Source organism: Diuraphis noxia, unplaced genomic scaffold, assembly GCF_037042655.1.
Source record: "Diuraphis noxia isolate RWA-SAM2 unplaced genomic scaffold, SU_Dnox_SAM2 contig0001, whole genome shotgun sequence".
Lineage (NCBI taxonomy): Eukaryota > Metazoa > Arthropoda > Insecta > Hemiptera > Aphididae > Diuraphis > Diuraphis noxia.
Genome location: NW_028301711.1, coordinates 36,013,914 through 36,029,799, shown reverse-complemented (window position 1 = coordinate 36,029,799; position 15,886 = coordinate 36,013,914). Strand labels below are relative to the sequence as shown.

The 15,886-nt window shown below is 26.6% G+C and overlaps 2 protein-coding genes across 2 annotated transcripts; both read left to right on the top strand.

The window, feature by feature from the left end:
• The first annotated feature begins 210 nt into the window (after positions 1 to 210).
• LOC149060623 (zinc finger MYM-type protein 1-like) lies at positions 211 to 4,028 on the top strand. Its single transcript, XM_089217487.1, has 3 exons — positions 211 to 994; positions 1,076 to 1,156; positions 1,256 to 4,028. Exon 3 carries the CDS (start codon positions 1,797 to 1,799, stop codon positions 3,909 to 3,911), a length of 2,115 nt encoding a protein of 704 aa, XP_089073613.1. The 5' UTR covers positions 211 to 994; positions 1,076 to 1,156; positions 1,256 to 1,796; the 3' UTR covers positions 3,912 to 4,028.
• Positions 4,029 to 10,845: 6,817 nt separating this feature from the next.
• Positions 10,846 to 14,530, top strand: LOC149060622 (zinc finger MYM-type protein 1-like). The gene is made up of 3 exons (XM_089217474.1): positions 10,846 to 11,464; positions 11,546 to 11,626; positions 11,726 to 14,530. Exon 3 carries the CDS (start codon positions 12,267 to 12,269, stop codon positions 14,379 to 14,381), a length of 2,115 nt encoding a protein of 704 aa, XP_089073600.1. The 5' UTR covers positions 10,846 to 11,464; positions 11,546 to 11,626; positions 11,726 to 12,266; the 3' UTR covers positions 14,382 to 14,530.
• The last annotated feature ends 1,356 nt before the right edge of the window (positions 14,531 to 15,886 follow it).

The window sequence follows — 15,886 nt, the reverse complement described above, 5'->3', positions numbered from 1 at the left end:
ATAATAATAGTTGATTTATTAAATTTGGTTGATGTTGTAAATTATTTCTATAATGTAACAGTTCCAGAAAATGATAGTCGATAAAATATGAGTTGAAACCAAAAATAAAAATGTATAAATAATAATAATAATAATAATAATAATAATAATAATAATAATAATAATAATAATAATAATAATAAATAATGTTATTCGCCACTCAGTTTTAAAACCCGTCGTTATTGTTATTTCCCCCCAATTATTTTACATTTATAATTTATAATTTGTTTTGGACGATGACGTCTATAATCTATATAGTGATGTTTATATGAATGGTGTTTAATAATATATTAAAATGATTAAAATACATACCATGTTAGCCTGGAAGCCAGTGGCGTAAACTGGGTGGTGCAAATGTGGCACATGCACCACCACATCTAAAATGTGGTGGTGCAAAGGTATGTTTTTGCACCACCAGAAAATCATTGAAATTTTATACCTATATTTCATAATATTACCATATTATTTCGCGGTTATTTCATTAGATATCGTACAAAAACAAATTCCCGTATCCATATTATCAATATAAAAACCTATTATCTTGTCCCATCCACTACCTAGTACGCGGTCTTAGAAGACCGTGACCTAGTATGTCGTATCTACCGTGATTATTATCAATTGTTATCAATTTATCATGAATTAACCATAGTTCATGTTTGTTATTAACGTTTTACCGCCAATACAGACTATATTGTGTTATCAGTAATCGCATTAGATTGCATTATTTGCATAGTACTTTCTTAAATCTTTTTAATATTTTACTATTTTAGTATTTTACACTTACACGATTCAAGTTCACAAACTCATGACAGTTTAGTGTTTCTACTTTCATTTTTCACTGAAAGATTTTAATTTTGTATCTGTAATCTGTTGGTTTTTTTTTTTTGTCTAAAAATGAGTGAACCGAAAAAAATGAAGACACTTAAAGATTTTTTTAAAAACGAATCTGTTAATAGTAAGTTAACTGTACTTCAAAGTATTATATTATAGTCAATTATAGAAAAACATTTAAAAATTCCATTTGTATAAAATATAGGTGCTATAATCAACCAAGACTTGTCTCAGAATAATCAGAATCTCTTTCCTGGTCCAAGTTCTGAAAATGATACCAAATTGGGTAAATAGTATTATTCTCTATTCTCATGTGTTTTAAAAGCCAAATAATTTAATTTTTATTTGTGTGTGTTACTATTTATATGTACATTTTATGTTTTAGATGTTATAAAGCTAACTATGTGTGATTAACAATTGGTGCTGTTGAAATTTATTTATCCTTATGTTTAAGTTTAATAGTCTTAAAACCAAATATTTAATGTAGAGATTAAATTAATCTGATTAATTTTACATGTACTTTATTATTTTTATTTGTGTATAGTGAATTTGTTTTTTTTTTTAGAATAACTAACAGTAAAATTAAAAGTATTCTGTGAACACAGTCAATCTTACTATGGTATATAATGCAAAATCAAGTCAATTCGGTTTAAAATGTTTAAATTAGTCATTTATTTTAAAGCTTGAAAATGTAAAGATTGTTGTTGCATGAATTATATGTTTATGTGTATTTAAAAAAAACTGGATGCTTTATGGTTTAGATGTTTAAATGCATTTACCTACCTAAGATGGATTCAAATAATATATTATATTAAAGTTAAAGGTATATAATATCTTAATGTTATATTTCTTAATTTTTCATAGAATCTGAATTGAACTCTAGTGATGACCGTGATCCAGCATTGAATAAACATGCCTATAGTTTCATGAAAAAAAATTTTGGACCATATCAACCAAGAGACTGTAAATTTCCTAAGGTTAATGGTAGGGTATTCAGAGTTGAGTGGTATAGTTTATATAATTGGTTAGAATATAGTGTAATAAATAATTCAGCTTACTGTTTTTATTGTCGATGTTTTCCACCAACAAATAAAAATGCTGAAGACTCATTTACATTAATTGGTTTTAAATCTTGGCATAGAGCTAATAAAGCTTTTTCCAATCACGAAAAAAGTATTTCTCACAAAGAATCTTGTGCAAAAATGGCTGGATTTCATTCAAGCAATCAGGTCGGAAGCATAGCAACAATAATTGATACCAAATATAAAGAATCAGTCAAAAAAAATAGACAGTACATCACAATTTTGTTAGACAATTTATTATTCTGTTGTAGACAAGGGATACCTATCCGTGGCCATGATGAATCCATTGAATCATCAAACAAAGGTAATTTTATTGAGTTATTACATCAAGTAGCTAAATATAACAACGTTCTAAAAGAATATTTTATTGAGAAAGAACATAATTATACTTATACAAATGCACTTTATACAAATAATTTCATTAATATAATGTCAAATCAAGTATTTAAAAACATAACAGGTGATATAAAAAATGCAAAAGTATTCAGTATTTTAGTTGATGAAACCCAAGATCTTTCTTGCCACGAACAAGTGTCTATAGTTATACGCTATGTAGATAAAACGTTTAAAATTCATGAAGTGTTTTATGGTTTTTATAAAACTGATAGGACTGACAGTAAAACATTGGCAAATTTAATTCAAAAAATACTTTTGCAAAATGGTTTAAAAGTTGAAGATATACGTGGCCAATGTTATGATGGGGCAGCTGCCATGCGTGGTACATATAATGGAGTACAAGCTAGAATTCGTGAACTAAATCCTCTGGCATTCTATGTGCACTGCCATGCTCATATATTAAATTTATGCCTGGTTGATCTTACAAAACAAGTGGCTTGTGTAAGAAATATTTTTGGTACCTTACAGTCATTGTATAATTTTATCAAAGCATCGTCTAAACGTAACGAAATATATGAAAATATGTGCTTAAATGCATCTAAGGTAAATGGACCGAAAAGCTTAAAAAAGTTATGTGAAACGAGATGGAGTTGTCGCACTGATGCTTTGAAAGCTGTATATTTAAATTTTAGTGAGATCATTGAAACACTAGAACACATATATGAGAATGATATAGTGTCAGGAGGTGAAGCCAAAAGTTTAATTAATAATATATTAAACTTTGAATTTATATTTTGTTTATTATTTTTAAAAAATGTTTTTGAACAAACTCATATTTTATCAAAATATTTGCAGTCGCCTAGCATTAACTTTTCTACAGCAAAAAATATGTGTAACAGTACTTTAGATGTATTAAAAGAACTAAGATCAGATGTGAAATTTGAATATAAGTGGAATGAAGTTATTGAAATGGCTGATAAATATCAAGTTAAACATCCTAAATTGAAAAGAAAAAAAAGCATTCCTCTCAAACTAGGTGGTGGTGAAAAACAGTCAAATAGTATCCTAGTTAAGGACAATTACCGCATTACCATTTACTTTAAAGTTTTAGATGTAATAATACAAGAAATGGAAAATAGATTTAAAGAAAATCATATGGATATTATAAGTGGATTAAGTGAAATATTTATGTCAGAAGAACCAACTGAGGATCTATTAAAATTAGTTAGTGACACATATAACTTCAATACACATGACTTAAAGACAGAGTTGACAATTTTTAATAGAATGTTTAACCAAAAATATGACAATACTTCAGTATCTGAAAAATTGGAAGCAAAAATAGATTATATAAGGCAAAATGATATTCAAAAAGGTTTTCCATTAATAACAGAGTCTTTAAAAATATTTTTAACCATACCAACTAACACAGCAAGTTGCGAACGTTCATTTTCCTGTCTAAAGAGGTTGAAAACATATCTTAGAACGACGATGGGGCAAGAGCGTTTAAGTAGTTTAGCTAATTTACAAATTGAAAAAAATTATTGCATTGATTTCGACCAAGTAATTGATGAGTTTGATGCAACATGTCTTGAAAGAGGACGTCGACTCAGTTTAAAATAAAACATTTTTTATTGTTATATAATTACAAATAATAAAGGTTTTACTGTTAAAATAATTCTTATTGATTAGTTTTACAAAAAAAAAAAAAATGTTTTTTGGGCGGGGATTTTTAATGGAAATAAGTATTGGTGGGTTAGAAAATAAAATATGTCTTTGCACCACCAGAAATTGAGGCCAATTTACGCCACTGCCTGGAACCCGTATAAATTGTTATCAGATTGTGACTTGAACAAAATATACGTAATTAATAATTACTAAACATTATTATGTATTTATTTATAAACTCATATATTATATATTAAATATAATTTTCTCAGTTCTTTCATCGATTCTCAAGTAAAGTAAGTATACAAGTGATATAAACAACTACAACGTTGACATACCAAATTGTACAAAATTTCAGGATATTATTTAAATAAAATCATATTTAATAGATATCATTGAGTGTTTGATTTTTGATTATACAATGCATTGATACTTCTGACTTCTGCTTCTTATATAACTCAAATCAGTCCTATTTTTCAAAATTTATTATGAATTATTTTTAAAAAAAAATGGTAAATTTACCATCTACTCGTATATTTTAACCCAATAACACCGCTATAGTTTGATTTTATCATTATAGATACTAAAATGTATGATATGTGTAATTAATTTTTGTTTACCTTTAGAAAAATTTGTAGGTACCACTAAACACCAGTATTTACTGGTTTTAGAACCGAAACCTTAATTCTGTAATATTAAGAACCAGGACAGAATTTTTTGTTTTAAAGAATCGAAATGAAACCGAAACCGAAAAAATCATAAAGATTCCAAGTCCTGATTTCAATTATACTTGGATCTTTTGGTAAAATTTATCTAATTGTTTAAATTAACAAAATCGGGATATTCACTTTTGATAGTTTCAGCTACCTACTCAATGTAAAGCAATAGCCAAACTACAGCAAAATTAACCTTTTTCTAAAAGTTGGTGACTTGGTGTGTAAACTACGACAAAAAAAATTTATTTTACTTATACAAAATGTGTTATTTTATTTTATATATAAACTATATTAAATATTATATATTTATTATTTACCTATGTGTACATTTGTACGTTTATGTTATATTAATTTTGGTATGTTGTATCTGGCGTATAATTAATTAGGATTCTAAATGTATTTTTAAGTTTTAACTAATTAGTATACCTACTTACTAGATATTAGTAGAAGTTAAATGATTAGTATTTGATTCAACATGACAACATGATGGAATTTACAACCACGTTTAGCCAGAATGGCATACAATTAATTTTATTGATCGATTTTAAATTCAAATTTAAATATGAATCGAAATACAACGCCAAACTGGTCTTCAGCAACAAAAAAAATCTACTAAAAAAAAATCATTTTTGGTTAATATAATCATGAATCAGATTCTACAGTGGTACGTCAATCCGTAAGTAATAATATTATTTTTATTAAATGAAAAATGTCTGAAAGAAATTTAAATAAAATTTAATTTAGAACAATAATTTGAAAAGAACTCCGTAGTTTAATTACGTTATAATTACTGATCAGTGATATTTCATAAATTCGTAGAAATTTATTTATTAAAAATACTAAATATCACCCACTACTATCCAAAGCTATGAATGAAGTACTTACATGAAACTCTAATAATTATAGTAATATAACTTACAATAATTAAAATGTTTTACTAATTAACAACAAGAAAACAAATATAATTATATTATTTATATTTACTTGTCTCACAAATTTAAAATACTTATACTCTATGGAAAAAGTTTTTATGGTTTTAGTTTTGTATTACATTTTTTTGTATGCTTCCCAATAAGCATACATCGACTTATAAATATTTATTTAATGAGTTAGTTGAATGTTTCTAAGGTTTATGAGTCCTGGAGATTTTTAAAAGTACCAACTAGATCCAAATATCCAATTAAGTACCAGAAACCACACTCCAAGTTAATAATCGTATTTTTATACTACAAAAAATTAGAGATGTTAGTGATGTTACGAACCATAATATTTAAGGTCGAACCGAACCCGAACCGAACTTTTCTTTAAATTAACGAACTCGAACAGATCCGAACCTACACCTTTTAATCGAACCCGAACCGAACCGAACTCTTCAAATATTTTATCGAACTCGAACCGAACATTAAATTGGATACCTATTATTTTATTTAATATTTATTTATTTATTTATCATTTAGCCACCATACCTCAGAATTATTGAATAAAGATTTTACAATTATTTACTTAAATACTTTAAATACTTAAATAGTTAATAATTATTATGCATGAGATTTTTAATTTTAGATTCTGAGCGGAGCGATGAATGTATTGAATTTACCATGATGTGTGTTTTTTTTTGTGTCTGTCATCACGTTTTGGGGCAGTAAAAAATGCTTCGATTTTTGACTTCAGTACCTCGTTCGATCAGAAAGTGAATCTAGTTGGTACTTTGGGGGGTCAAAAGTAAAAAATTCTTAATACTTTTTTAAATAATTGAGAAAAACAAACTAAAAATTAAGGGAAAAACGGGAAATTTTACGCACACTCATTTTTCGACAAAATCGATTTTGGTTTTTGATGTAACTTTAAAACAAATGACCATAGATACATGAAACTTTCACCGAATGTTTATATAAGTATATTCTATCCACCGTGCAATTTTCAAAAACTTTCGACTTAAGTTGAACTATTCATAAGCATTTGAAATTTTCGATCATTATTAGTTTTTTTAAATTAATATCGATAAAAATGTATTTGTTAGGCAGAAAAGCTTGAAAATTTAATACAAGGCTCTTAACATATTGTTACAATAGCAGTTGAAAAATAAAATAAATTCATAGTCACAATTTTTTTTTATAAGCATTCAAAGTTTGAATTTTGACAAAATACCTAAAAATCACGAAAATTCGTAAATTATTTTATGCTAGAAATTCATAAAAAATTTTCCTTTTATATCTAAGATTTCAAAATTTAATAAAAGATTCCTTACAAGTTTTTCAATCTTTACCTTTAAAACAAATAAAAAGTCCACCGGAAATTCAAATTAAATTTTTATGAGCATTCGAAATTTAAATTTTTACAACATTGGATTTTCACTGGATTTCACATTTAGCGATTTTCTTAAATTGGTGTAACTCTAAAAGACTAAAACAAATGACCGCAGATACTTGAAATTTTCACTGAATATTTATATAGGCATTTTCTATATTTGGTACAATTTTCAAAATATTTAGATTTGTTTTGAGCTGTTTACTGACATTTTAATTTTTCAACTTTTTTAGTTTTTTTTTCTATAAATATCGATAAAAATGTATTTGTTCGGTAGAAAAATTTGAAAATTTAATACAAGGCCTCTAACACATTTTAACAATAGCAGTTGAAAAATAAAATAAATTCATAGTCACAATTTTTTTTTACAAGGATTCAAAGTTTGAATTTTGATAACATACGTAAAAATCATGAAAATTCATAAATTATTTTATGCTAGAAATTCATAAAAAATTTTCCTTTTATACCTAAGATTTGAAAATTTAATACATGGCTCCTATCATATTTTTACAATAGCAATTGAAAATTAAAAGAAATGTGTAGTCACAATTTTTTTTTACAAGCATTCAAAGTTTGAATTTTAACAAAATACGTAAAAATTATGGCAATATACAAATTATTTTATTCTAGAAATTCATAAAAAAATTTTATTTGAAATCTAAGATTTGAAAATTTTTCATAATCTATAATATATCCTAGACCGATAAACCGTCTTCGCTCAGAATCGTTTTTCGTATACAATGATATAATATCATTGGATTCAAATTTAATTCCATCCATTACAGTAACCCACTTGCAACCTACTGTACAGCAGAGCGACATCCACGACTTACCCGCCTTTTTTAATTATTAATATGATGATAACTGATAAGAAAAAGCTAAAAACATCTATATTTAAAACAAGCAAACATTAAACAACTAATATTAATCTATTAATTATTAATTATTTAATAATAATTTATAATTTTAGCCGTTACTCCATCGACTTTTATTTCTCTGGTTCGATTATCGAACGGAACTATTAGATATTTGGTTCGGTTCGAAAATCGAACAGTTCGTAACATCTCTACGAAAAAATATGTCCTAACACAAAATAATAAAATACCTATAAAACACACCATTATTGTTGCTTCACTCAGTAGGTATCTATAGATATTATTTTTGAGATGTTTTAATGAATAAAATAAATTAATCAGACATCAGTAAGTTGTGACAGAGATAGATAATGAAAAATAAATATAGACCACGGACTAAGATATATATTGTGGGCTCTGTAGTGTTATCATAATAAGTAATATTATTAACGTGATATCTAATATATCATTTGGCGGGTGTTTAAAATCCAATCATAAATATGTTTGAAAAATGAATTATACATAATGTACCTATCATGTATAATTATATATCATTAATTCAAATTGAATTAAAATATGTTTGTGTAAAAAATAAGATGTGTAAGATTTGATGTATCAAATAACATAAATGGCCATGACTATTGTCAAAAAAATAAAAAAGCATTTAATAACTTGATAAATGTAAAAAACCGAGGAGGTCTTCAACTAGCATCTGAAAGTGTTATCAAAATCGTCAAACTAACTGAACAATATTTTAGGAGTATAATTATTGACTAAAGACAATTACACAATATACATTTTAAAACATTATATTTAAGGTCGGTTGATATTCAATTAAATCATATTTATTCTAGAAATGTTGAAACTTAAAACCTCCAATTTAGAGGGTTTCCAAACTGGTGGTCTCACACCATTTCATCGTCATGTTGTTATATTATATCTTAGCTATCAAATTTACTTATTGTATTGTAGATTAATATTACAGATTGAAAATATGTTTAAAAAAAGTTATAAAATTAAAAACTATGGCACTATAATAAGTCTATACAGTATTATTAAAAAAAATATCTATTGTATTTATTTTTGTTATTATATTTCTTACTCATAGTAATATAAAAGAAATTGCTCTTTATTTAAATAACTAGATATAGAGTTCACGTAGGGGCAAAACAAAAGAACCATGAGGGCTTAAGTTTCTCCCTTTTTTCTCATTCGAAAAACAAGTAACGGGTGGGAACTGTATACCATGGCACATGATACTACTACTAGATCCCATATCGTTTATTCACAAACTTCAAATTTTATACATAGATGGGGGACGGGGGTCCTCTAACCTTGCGTTTAGGAATTGGGCTATGATTAACCTTTTTTCAAAAAGGTATAAGGTTACTGGGCCATTATAGTTTTACATTTATAACAGGTAGACCGGGTGACTGGGTCACTATTTTCAACGATTTTTATTATTGTATCCTCTATGGGCCACTATTAAATGGATATGTCATAGGCATATTACAAATAACAATAAGAGCAAGAAAACAAACTTTAATTCGAATAAATTATATTTATAATGAAATAAAAATATATAAGGAAGAGAAAACAATACATTTGAGTTTGTAAAATCGGTGTTAAATTATTTCAAAAAATATTTGCAGTTTTATGTATTAAAAAATTACACAGATTATACAGATCGTATTTATTTTCTTATTGGAATAAAAATTTATAATAATTATAATTTGACTAATTTTATTCACTAATATTATATTTGTGAAATTTGCGTATGGCATAATTTAAAAATAATAATTTTTTTTGGAAAAATAAATAATAATTTGTTAATAAACGTTATATATTTGTATATTTTTAAACTGTACATTTATTGCCCAATCTCCTGGTAGGTGCACTTAAAAATATACATTTAATTTGTGGCTTAATCTATTAATCTAAACATTTAAATCTACACATACAATGAATGGTATAATGAACCTGTACTTTTTCCCGTATTGGACATAGGTGCAGTTGACGTATGACCAATGTTTGGACTTATCTAGCTAATTATTTTTTTTTATCTATTATCTTATCTAAATAAATAAATATAACTTATCTAAGTATTTATTTTAACTAAAAATTTTACTGATCTAGCTAATTGAGAAAATAAATTTTTTTGTGAAATTCAGACAAATTTTAAACTTAAAATATATGACGTTATTGTTACTGTGTTGTTTGTCACAACTTGAGTTATTTCACGGAATTGTATAAATATTTTTAAAATATAATTAAAATGCGATTAATAGAGACAGATGATAAGACCTTATTTGATTTAATCTCCGTCAAGCAAAATGCCATAGAATATAATATTATTTATTGAGAAATAAAGATAAACCGGTCGTTTATTATTTCTATATTCGCTATACCCTATACGATCATCGTTCACTTGAAATTAATATAAATAACATTTAATTCACATTGACATATTGACATATACATGATAATTGATAAAGACTAGCAAGGAAATACGTAAGATATTATGCTATTAATGTATTTCGGGTTTAATTGTATAGATCAGTGATATGTGCAGGCCATATCATATTTTTGGCCCTGGTACAGAACTAAATCCGGGCTATGAACGGCCTAAACATTTTTCTAATACCTACATATATTGGAGTAATTATTTGCATGAACGCTATCCCTCGAAAGTCCGGGCTCCAGTATCATGGGTCCTTCTAAACTAACCCCTCCCTTTGTGGGGACCTTGGGACTATGAACGATCTGTAAACCAATTTTTATATGCGCATGACGTAATAATATGATCATTATTATTTGGAATACACAACACTTGTAAATATCTTTTCAATGTTGTTAATTAATAATTTAGTGTGTTTTTGCGTGTGTATAATTTTATAATGTATTCTAGGAATTATTATTTTTTAAGTAAACAATTTTTCCCACATTTTATGTTATTGCATTTATTATTTTTTCAATTCAATGAACGTGTTGTAATACGAACTACGCAGTGGCGTAAACTGGGTGGTGCAAATGTGGCACATGCACCACCACATCTAAAATGTGGTGGTGCAAAGGTATGTTTTTGCACCACCAGAAAATCATTGAAATTTTATACCTATATTTCATAATATTACCATATTATTTCGCGGTTATTTCATTAGATATCGTACAAAAACAAATTCCCGTATCCATATTATCAATATAAAAACCTATTATCTTGTCCCATCCACTACCTAGTACGCGGTCTTAGAAGACCGTGACCTAGTATGTCGTATCTACCGTGATTATTATCAATTGTTATCAATTTATCATGAATTAACCATAGTTCATGTTTGTTATTAACGTTTTACCGCCAATACAGACTATATTGTGTTATCAGTAATCGCATTAGATTGCATTATTTGCATAGTACTTTCTTAAATCTTTTTAATATTTTACTATTTTAGTATTTTACACTTACACGATTCAAGTTCACAAACTCATGACAGTTTAGTGTTTCTACTTTCATTTTTCACTGAAAGATTTTAATTTTGTATCTGTAATCTGTTGGTTTTTTTTTTTTGTCTAAAAATGAGTGAACCGAAAAAAATGAAGACACTTAAAGATTTTTTTAAAAACGAATCTGTTAATAGTAAGTTAACTGTACTTCAAAGTATTATATTATAGTCAATTATAGAAAAACATTTAAAAATTCCATTTGTATAAAATATAGGTGCTATAATCAACCAAGACTTGTCTCAGAATAATCAGAATCTCTTTCCTGGTCCAAGTTCTGAAAATGATACCAAATTGGGTAAATAGTATTATTCTCTATTCTCATGTGTTTTAAAAGCCAAATAATTTAATTTTTATTTGTGTGTGTTACTATTTATATGTACATTTTATGTTTTAGATGTTATAAAGCTAACTATGTGTGATTAACAATTGGTGCTGTTGAAATTTATTTATCCTTATGTTTAAGTTTAATAGTCTTAAAACCAAATATTTAATGTAGAGATTAAATTAATCTGATTAATTTTACATGTACTTTATTATTTTTATTTGTGTATAGTGAATTTGTTTTTTTTTTTAGAATAACTAACAGTAAAATTAAAAGTATTCTGTGAACACAGTCAATCTTACTATGGTATATAATGCAAAATCAAGTCAATTCGGTTTAAAATGTTTAAATTAGTCATTTATTTTAAAGCTTGAAAATGTAAAGATTGTTGTTGCATGAATTATATGTTTATGTGTATTTAAAAAAAACTGGATGCTTTATGGTTTAGATGTTTAAATGCATTTACCTACCTAAGATGGATTCAAATAATATATTATATTAAAGTTAAAGGTATATAATATCTTAATGTTATATTTCTTAATTTTTCATAGAATCTGAATTGAACTCTAGTGATGACCGTGATCCAGCATTGAATAAACATGCCTATAGTTTCATGAAAAAAAATTTTGGACCATATCAACCAAGAGACTGTAAATTTCCTAAGGTTAATGGTAGGGTATTCAGAGTTGAGTGGTATAGTTTATATAATTGGTTAGAATATAGTGTAATAAATAATTCAGCTTACTGTTTTTATTGTCGATGTTTTCCACCAACAAATAAAAATGCTGAAGACTCATTTACATTAATTGGTTTTAAATCTTGGCATAGAGCTAATAAAGCTTTTTCCAATCACGAAAAAAGTATTTCTCACAAAGAATCTTGTGCAAAAATGGCTGGATTTCATTCAAGCAATCAGGTCGGAAGCATAGCAACAATAATTGATACCAAATATAAAGAATCAGTCAAAAAAAATAGACAGTACATCACAATTTTGTTAGACAATTTATTATTCTGTTGTAGACAAGGGATACCTATCCGTGGCCATGATGAATCCATTGAATCATCAAACAAAGGTAATTTTATTGAGTTATTACATCAAGTAGCTAAATATAACAACGTTCTAAAAGAATATTTTATTGAGAAAGAACATAATTATACTTATACAAATGCACTTTATACAAATAATTTCATTAATATAATGTCAAATCAAGTATTTAAAAACATAACAGGTGATATAAAAAATGCAAAAGTATTCAGTATTTTAGTTGATGAAACCCAAGATCTTTCTTGCCACGAACAAGTGTCTATAGTTATACGCTATGTAGATAAAACGTTTAAAATTCATGAAGTGTTTTATGGTTTTTATAAAACTGATAGGACTGACAGTAAAACATTGGCAAATTTAATTCAAAAAATACTTTTGCAAAATGGTTTAAAAGTTGAAGATATACGTGGCCAATGTTATGATGGGGCAGCTGCCATGCGTGGTACATATAATGGAGTACAAGCTAGAATTCGTGAACTAAATCCTCTGGCATTCTATGTGCACTGCCATGCTCATATATTAAATTTATGCCTGGTTGATCTTACAAAACAAGTGGCTTGTGTAAGAAATATTTTTGGTACCTTACAGTCATTGTATAATTTTATCAAAGCATCGTCTAAACGTAACGAAATATATGAAAATATGTGCTTAAATGCATCTAAGGTAAATGGACCGAAAAGCTTAAAAAAGTTATGTGAAACGAGATGGAGTTGTCGCACTGATGCTTTGAAAGCTGTATATTTAAATTTTAGTGAGATCATTGAAACACTAGAACACATATATGAGAATGATATAGTGTCAGGAGGTGAAGCCAAAAGTTTAATTAATAATATATTAAACTTTGAATTTATATTTTGTTTATTATTTTTAAAAAATGTTTTTGAACAAACTCATATTTTATCAAAATATTTGCAGTCGCCTAGCATTAACTTTTCTACAGCAAAAAATATGTGTAACAGTACTTTAGATGTATTAAAAGAACTAAGATCAGATGTGAAATTTGAATATAAGTGGAATGAAGTTATTGAAATGGCTGATAAATATCAAGTTAAACATCCTAAATTGAAAAGAAAAAAAAGCATTCCTCTCAAACTAGGTGGTGGTGAAAAACAGTCAAATAGTATCCTAGTTAAGGACAATTACCGCATTACCATTTACTTTAAAGTTTTAGATGTAATAATACAAGAAATGGAAAATAGATTTAAAGAAAATCATATGGATATTATAAGTGGATTAAGTGAAATATTTATGTCAGAAGAACCAACTGAGGATCTATTAAAATTAGTTAGTGACACATATAACTTCAATACACATGACTTAAAGACAGAGTTGACAATTTTTAATAGAATGTTTAACCAAAAATATGACAATACTTCAGTATCTGAAAAATTGGAAGCAAAAATAGATTATATAAGGCAAAATGATATTCAAAAAGGTTTTCCATTAATAACAGAGTCTTTAAAAATATTTTTAACCATACCAACTAACACAGCAAGTTGCGAACGTTCATTTTCCTGTCTAAAGAGGTTGAAAACATATCTTAGAACGACGATGGGGCAAGAGCGTTTAAGTAGTTTAGCTAATTTACAAATTGAAAAAAATTATTGCATTGATTTCGACCAAGTAATTGATGAGTTTGATGCAACATGTCTTGAAAGAGGACGTCGACTCAGTTTAAAATAAAACATTTTTTATTGTTATATAATTACAAATAATAAAGGTTTTACTGTTAAAATAATTCTTATTGATTAGTTTTACAAAAAAAAAAAAAATGTTTTTTGGGCGGGGATTTTTAATGGAAATAAGTATTGGTGGGTTAGAAAATAAAATATGTCTTTGCACCACCAGAAATTGAGGCCAATTTACGCCACTGGAACTACGAAATAAAATTATTTCAAAAAATATTATTAACAAGGTGTACCTATTATGTTTTTGGTCCACTCAAAATATACTTTACTACAAGGTAACTTCCCCGATTTTAACTTATACCTTTGTAACTCGTCCATTATTAATTCCTTATATATTTTTATTTTATTTTTTAAAATACACGGGCAGAGCTTTTTTGTACATAACAGAGACAGGTATAATAGTTTACAAAGAAACAGAGAAAGAGAGAAAAAATCATATACAATATCATATTTATAATCAATGATAATATATACATACATGAGTATTTTACTACATATATATTATATGTGTTGAAAATTGAAGTTAATGTTTGGTGATACACAATATTATGTAATAAATTAAGACGAAAATAAACGTATTATACAGGCATGAACTTCCATAACGGTGTATGGTGTATTTTTAATTTTATTTTCTATAATTATCTGTAACTATTCAGTCAAAATAGTTTTATGATGTGAAAAATATAATTGTGAATTATTCAACATATTATGATTCTCATCCGATGGCCATAATTGCTTAACGTCTGATGGAAAAATTCATTTACTGATCAATTGCGAAATCTGCTTATAATATCACGTTTGCAGTTTGCTGCTTGTCCGATAACCACGTCTGATCCTCGTCATGATGTCTACAAATGAATTGAAACAATGATCCAAATTCGATGAGGGCCAAATTTGTTAGGTTTGGTTAAGTCTGATGTCCAAATTTTCTCGTAATATCTTAAAATAAAAATAGGAGACAGTGTTGAGACTTATTAAAATAATTTTTATAAAATTTAATATTATATGTATAATAATGGAATTTAATAGAATATATAGGTATATTATACTATTGAGTACTTTTAAATGATATAAATTAATTTAAAGCAGTTTCAAAATATAAAATATAATACCTAGGCAATATCTTGATACCTAGTCATTATTTCATAATTAATTGTTTGCAATTGTAGTATTTCTATTCATTGTAAATACGTGGTAATTTCGAAACAGCTGTGGTAGTAGAATAACAACGATTTATATGATAATAGTATTATTGTTATAAAAATGAAAGTGTATTTCTGGCTTTCTGGGTAAACCGTTTTAGACGAACTAATCAATATACATAATAATATAATATGTAATAAATTAATACTAGGTGAGTAGGTACGTATAACATTTTATTTATCCCGTGAAATTACTCATGCAATAAGCAAATATGGGAGTGTATTTCGTACGCTGCCCGGCAATTATTTTTCTCTTCACAATAATCGAATATTAGTAAAATGTTCGATTAAAATAGAT

What these genes read in the sequence shown, in the direction of transcription:
- LOC149060623 (XM_089217487.1), top strand. Translation starts at nt 1,797, where the DNA reads ATGAAAAAAAATTTTGGACCATATCAACCAAGAGACTGTAAATTTCCT.
- LOC149060622 (XM_089217474.1), top strand. Translation starts at nt 12,267, where the DNA reads ATGAAAAAAAATTTTGGACCATATCAACCAAGAGACTGTAAATTTCCT.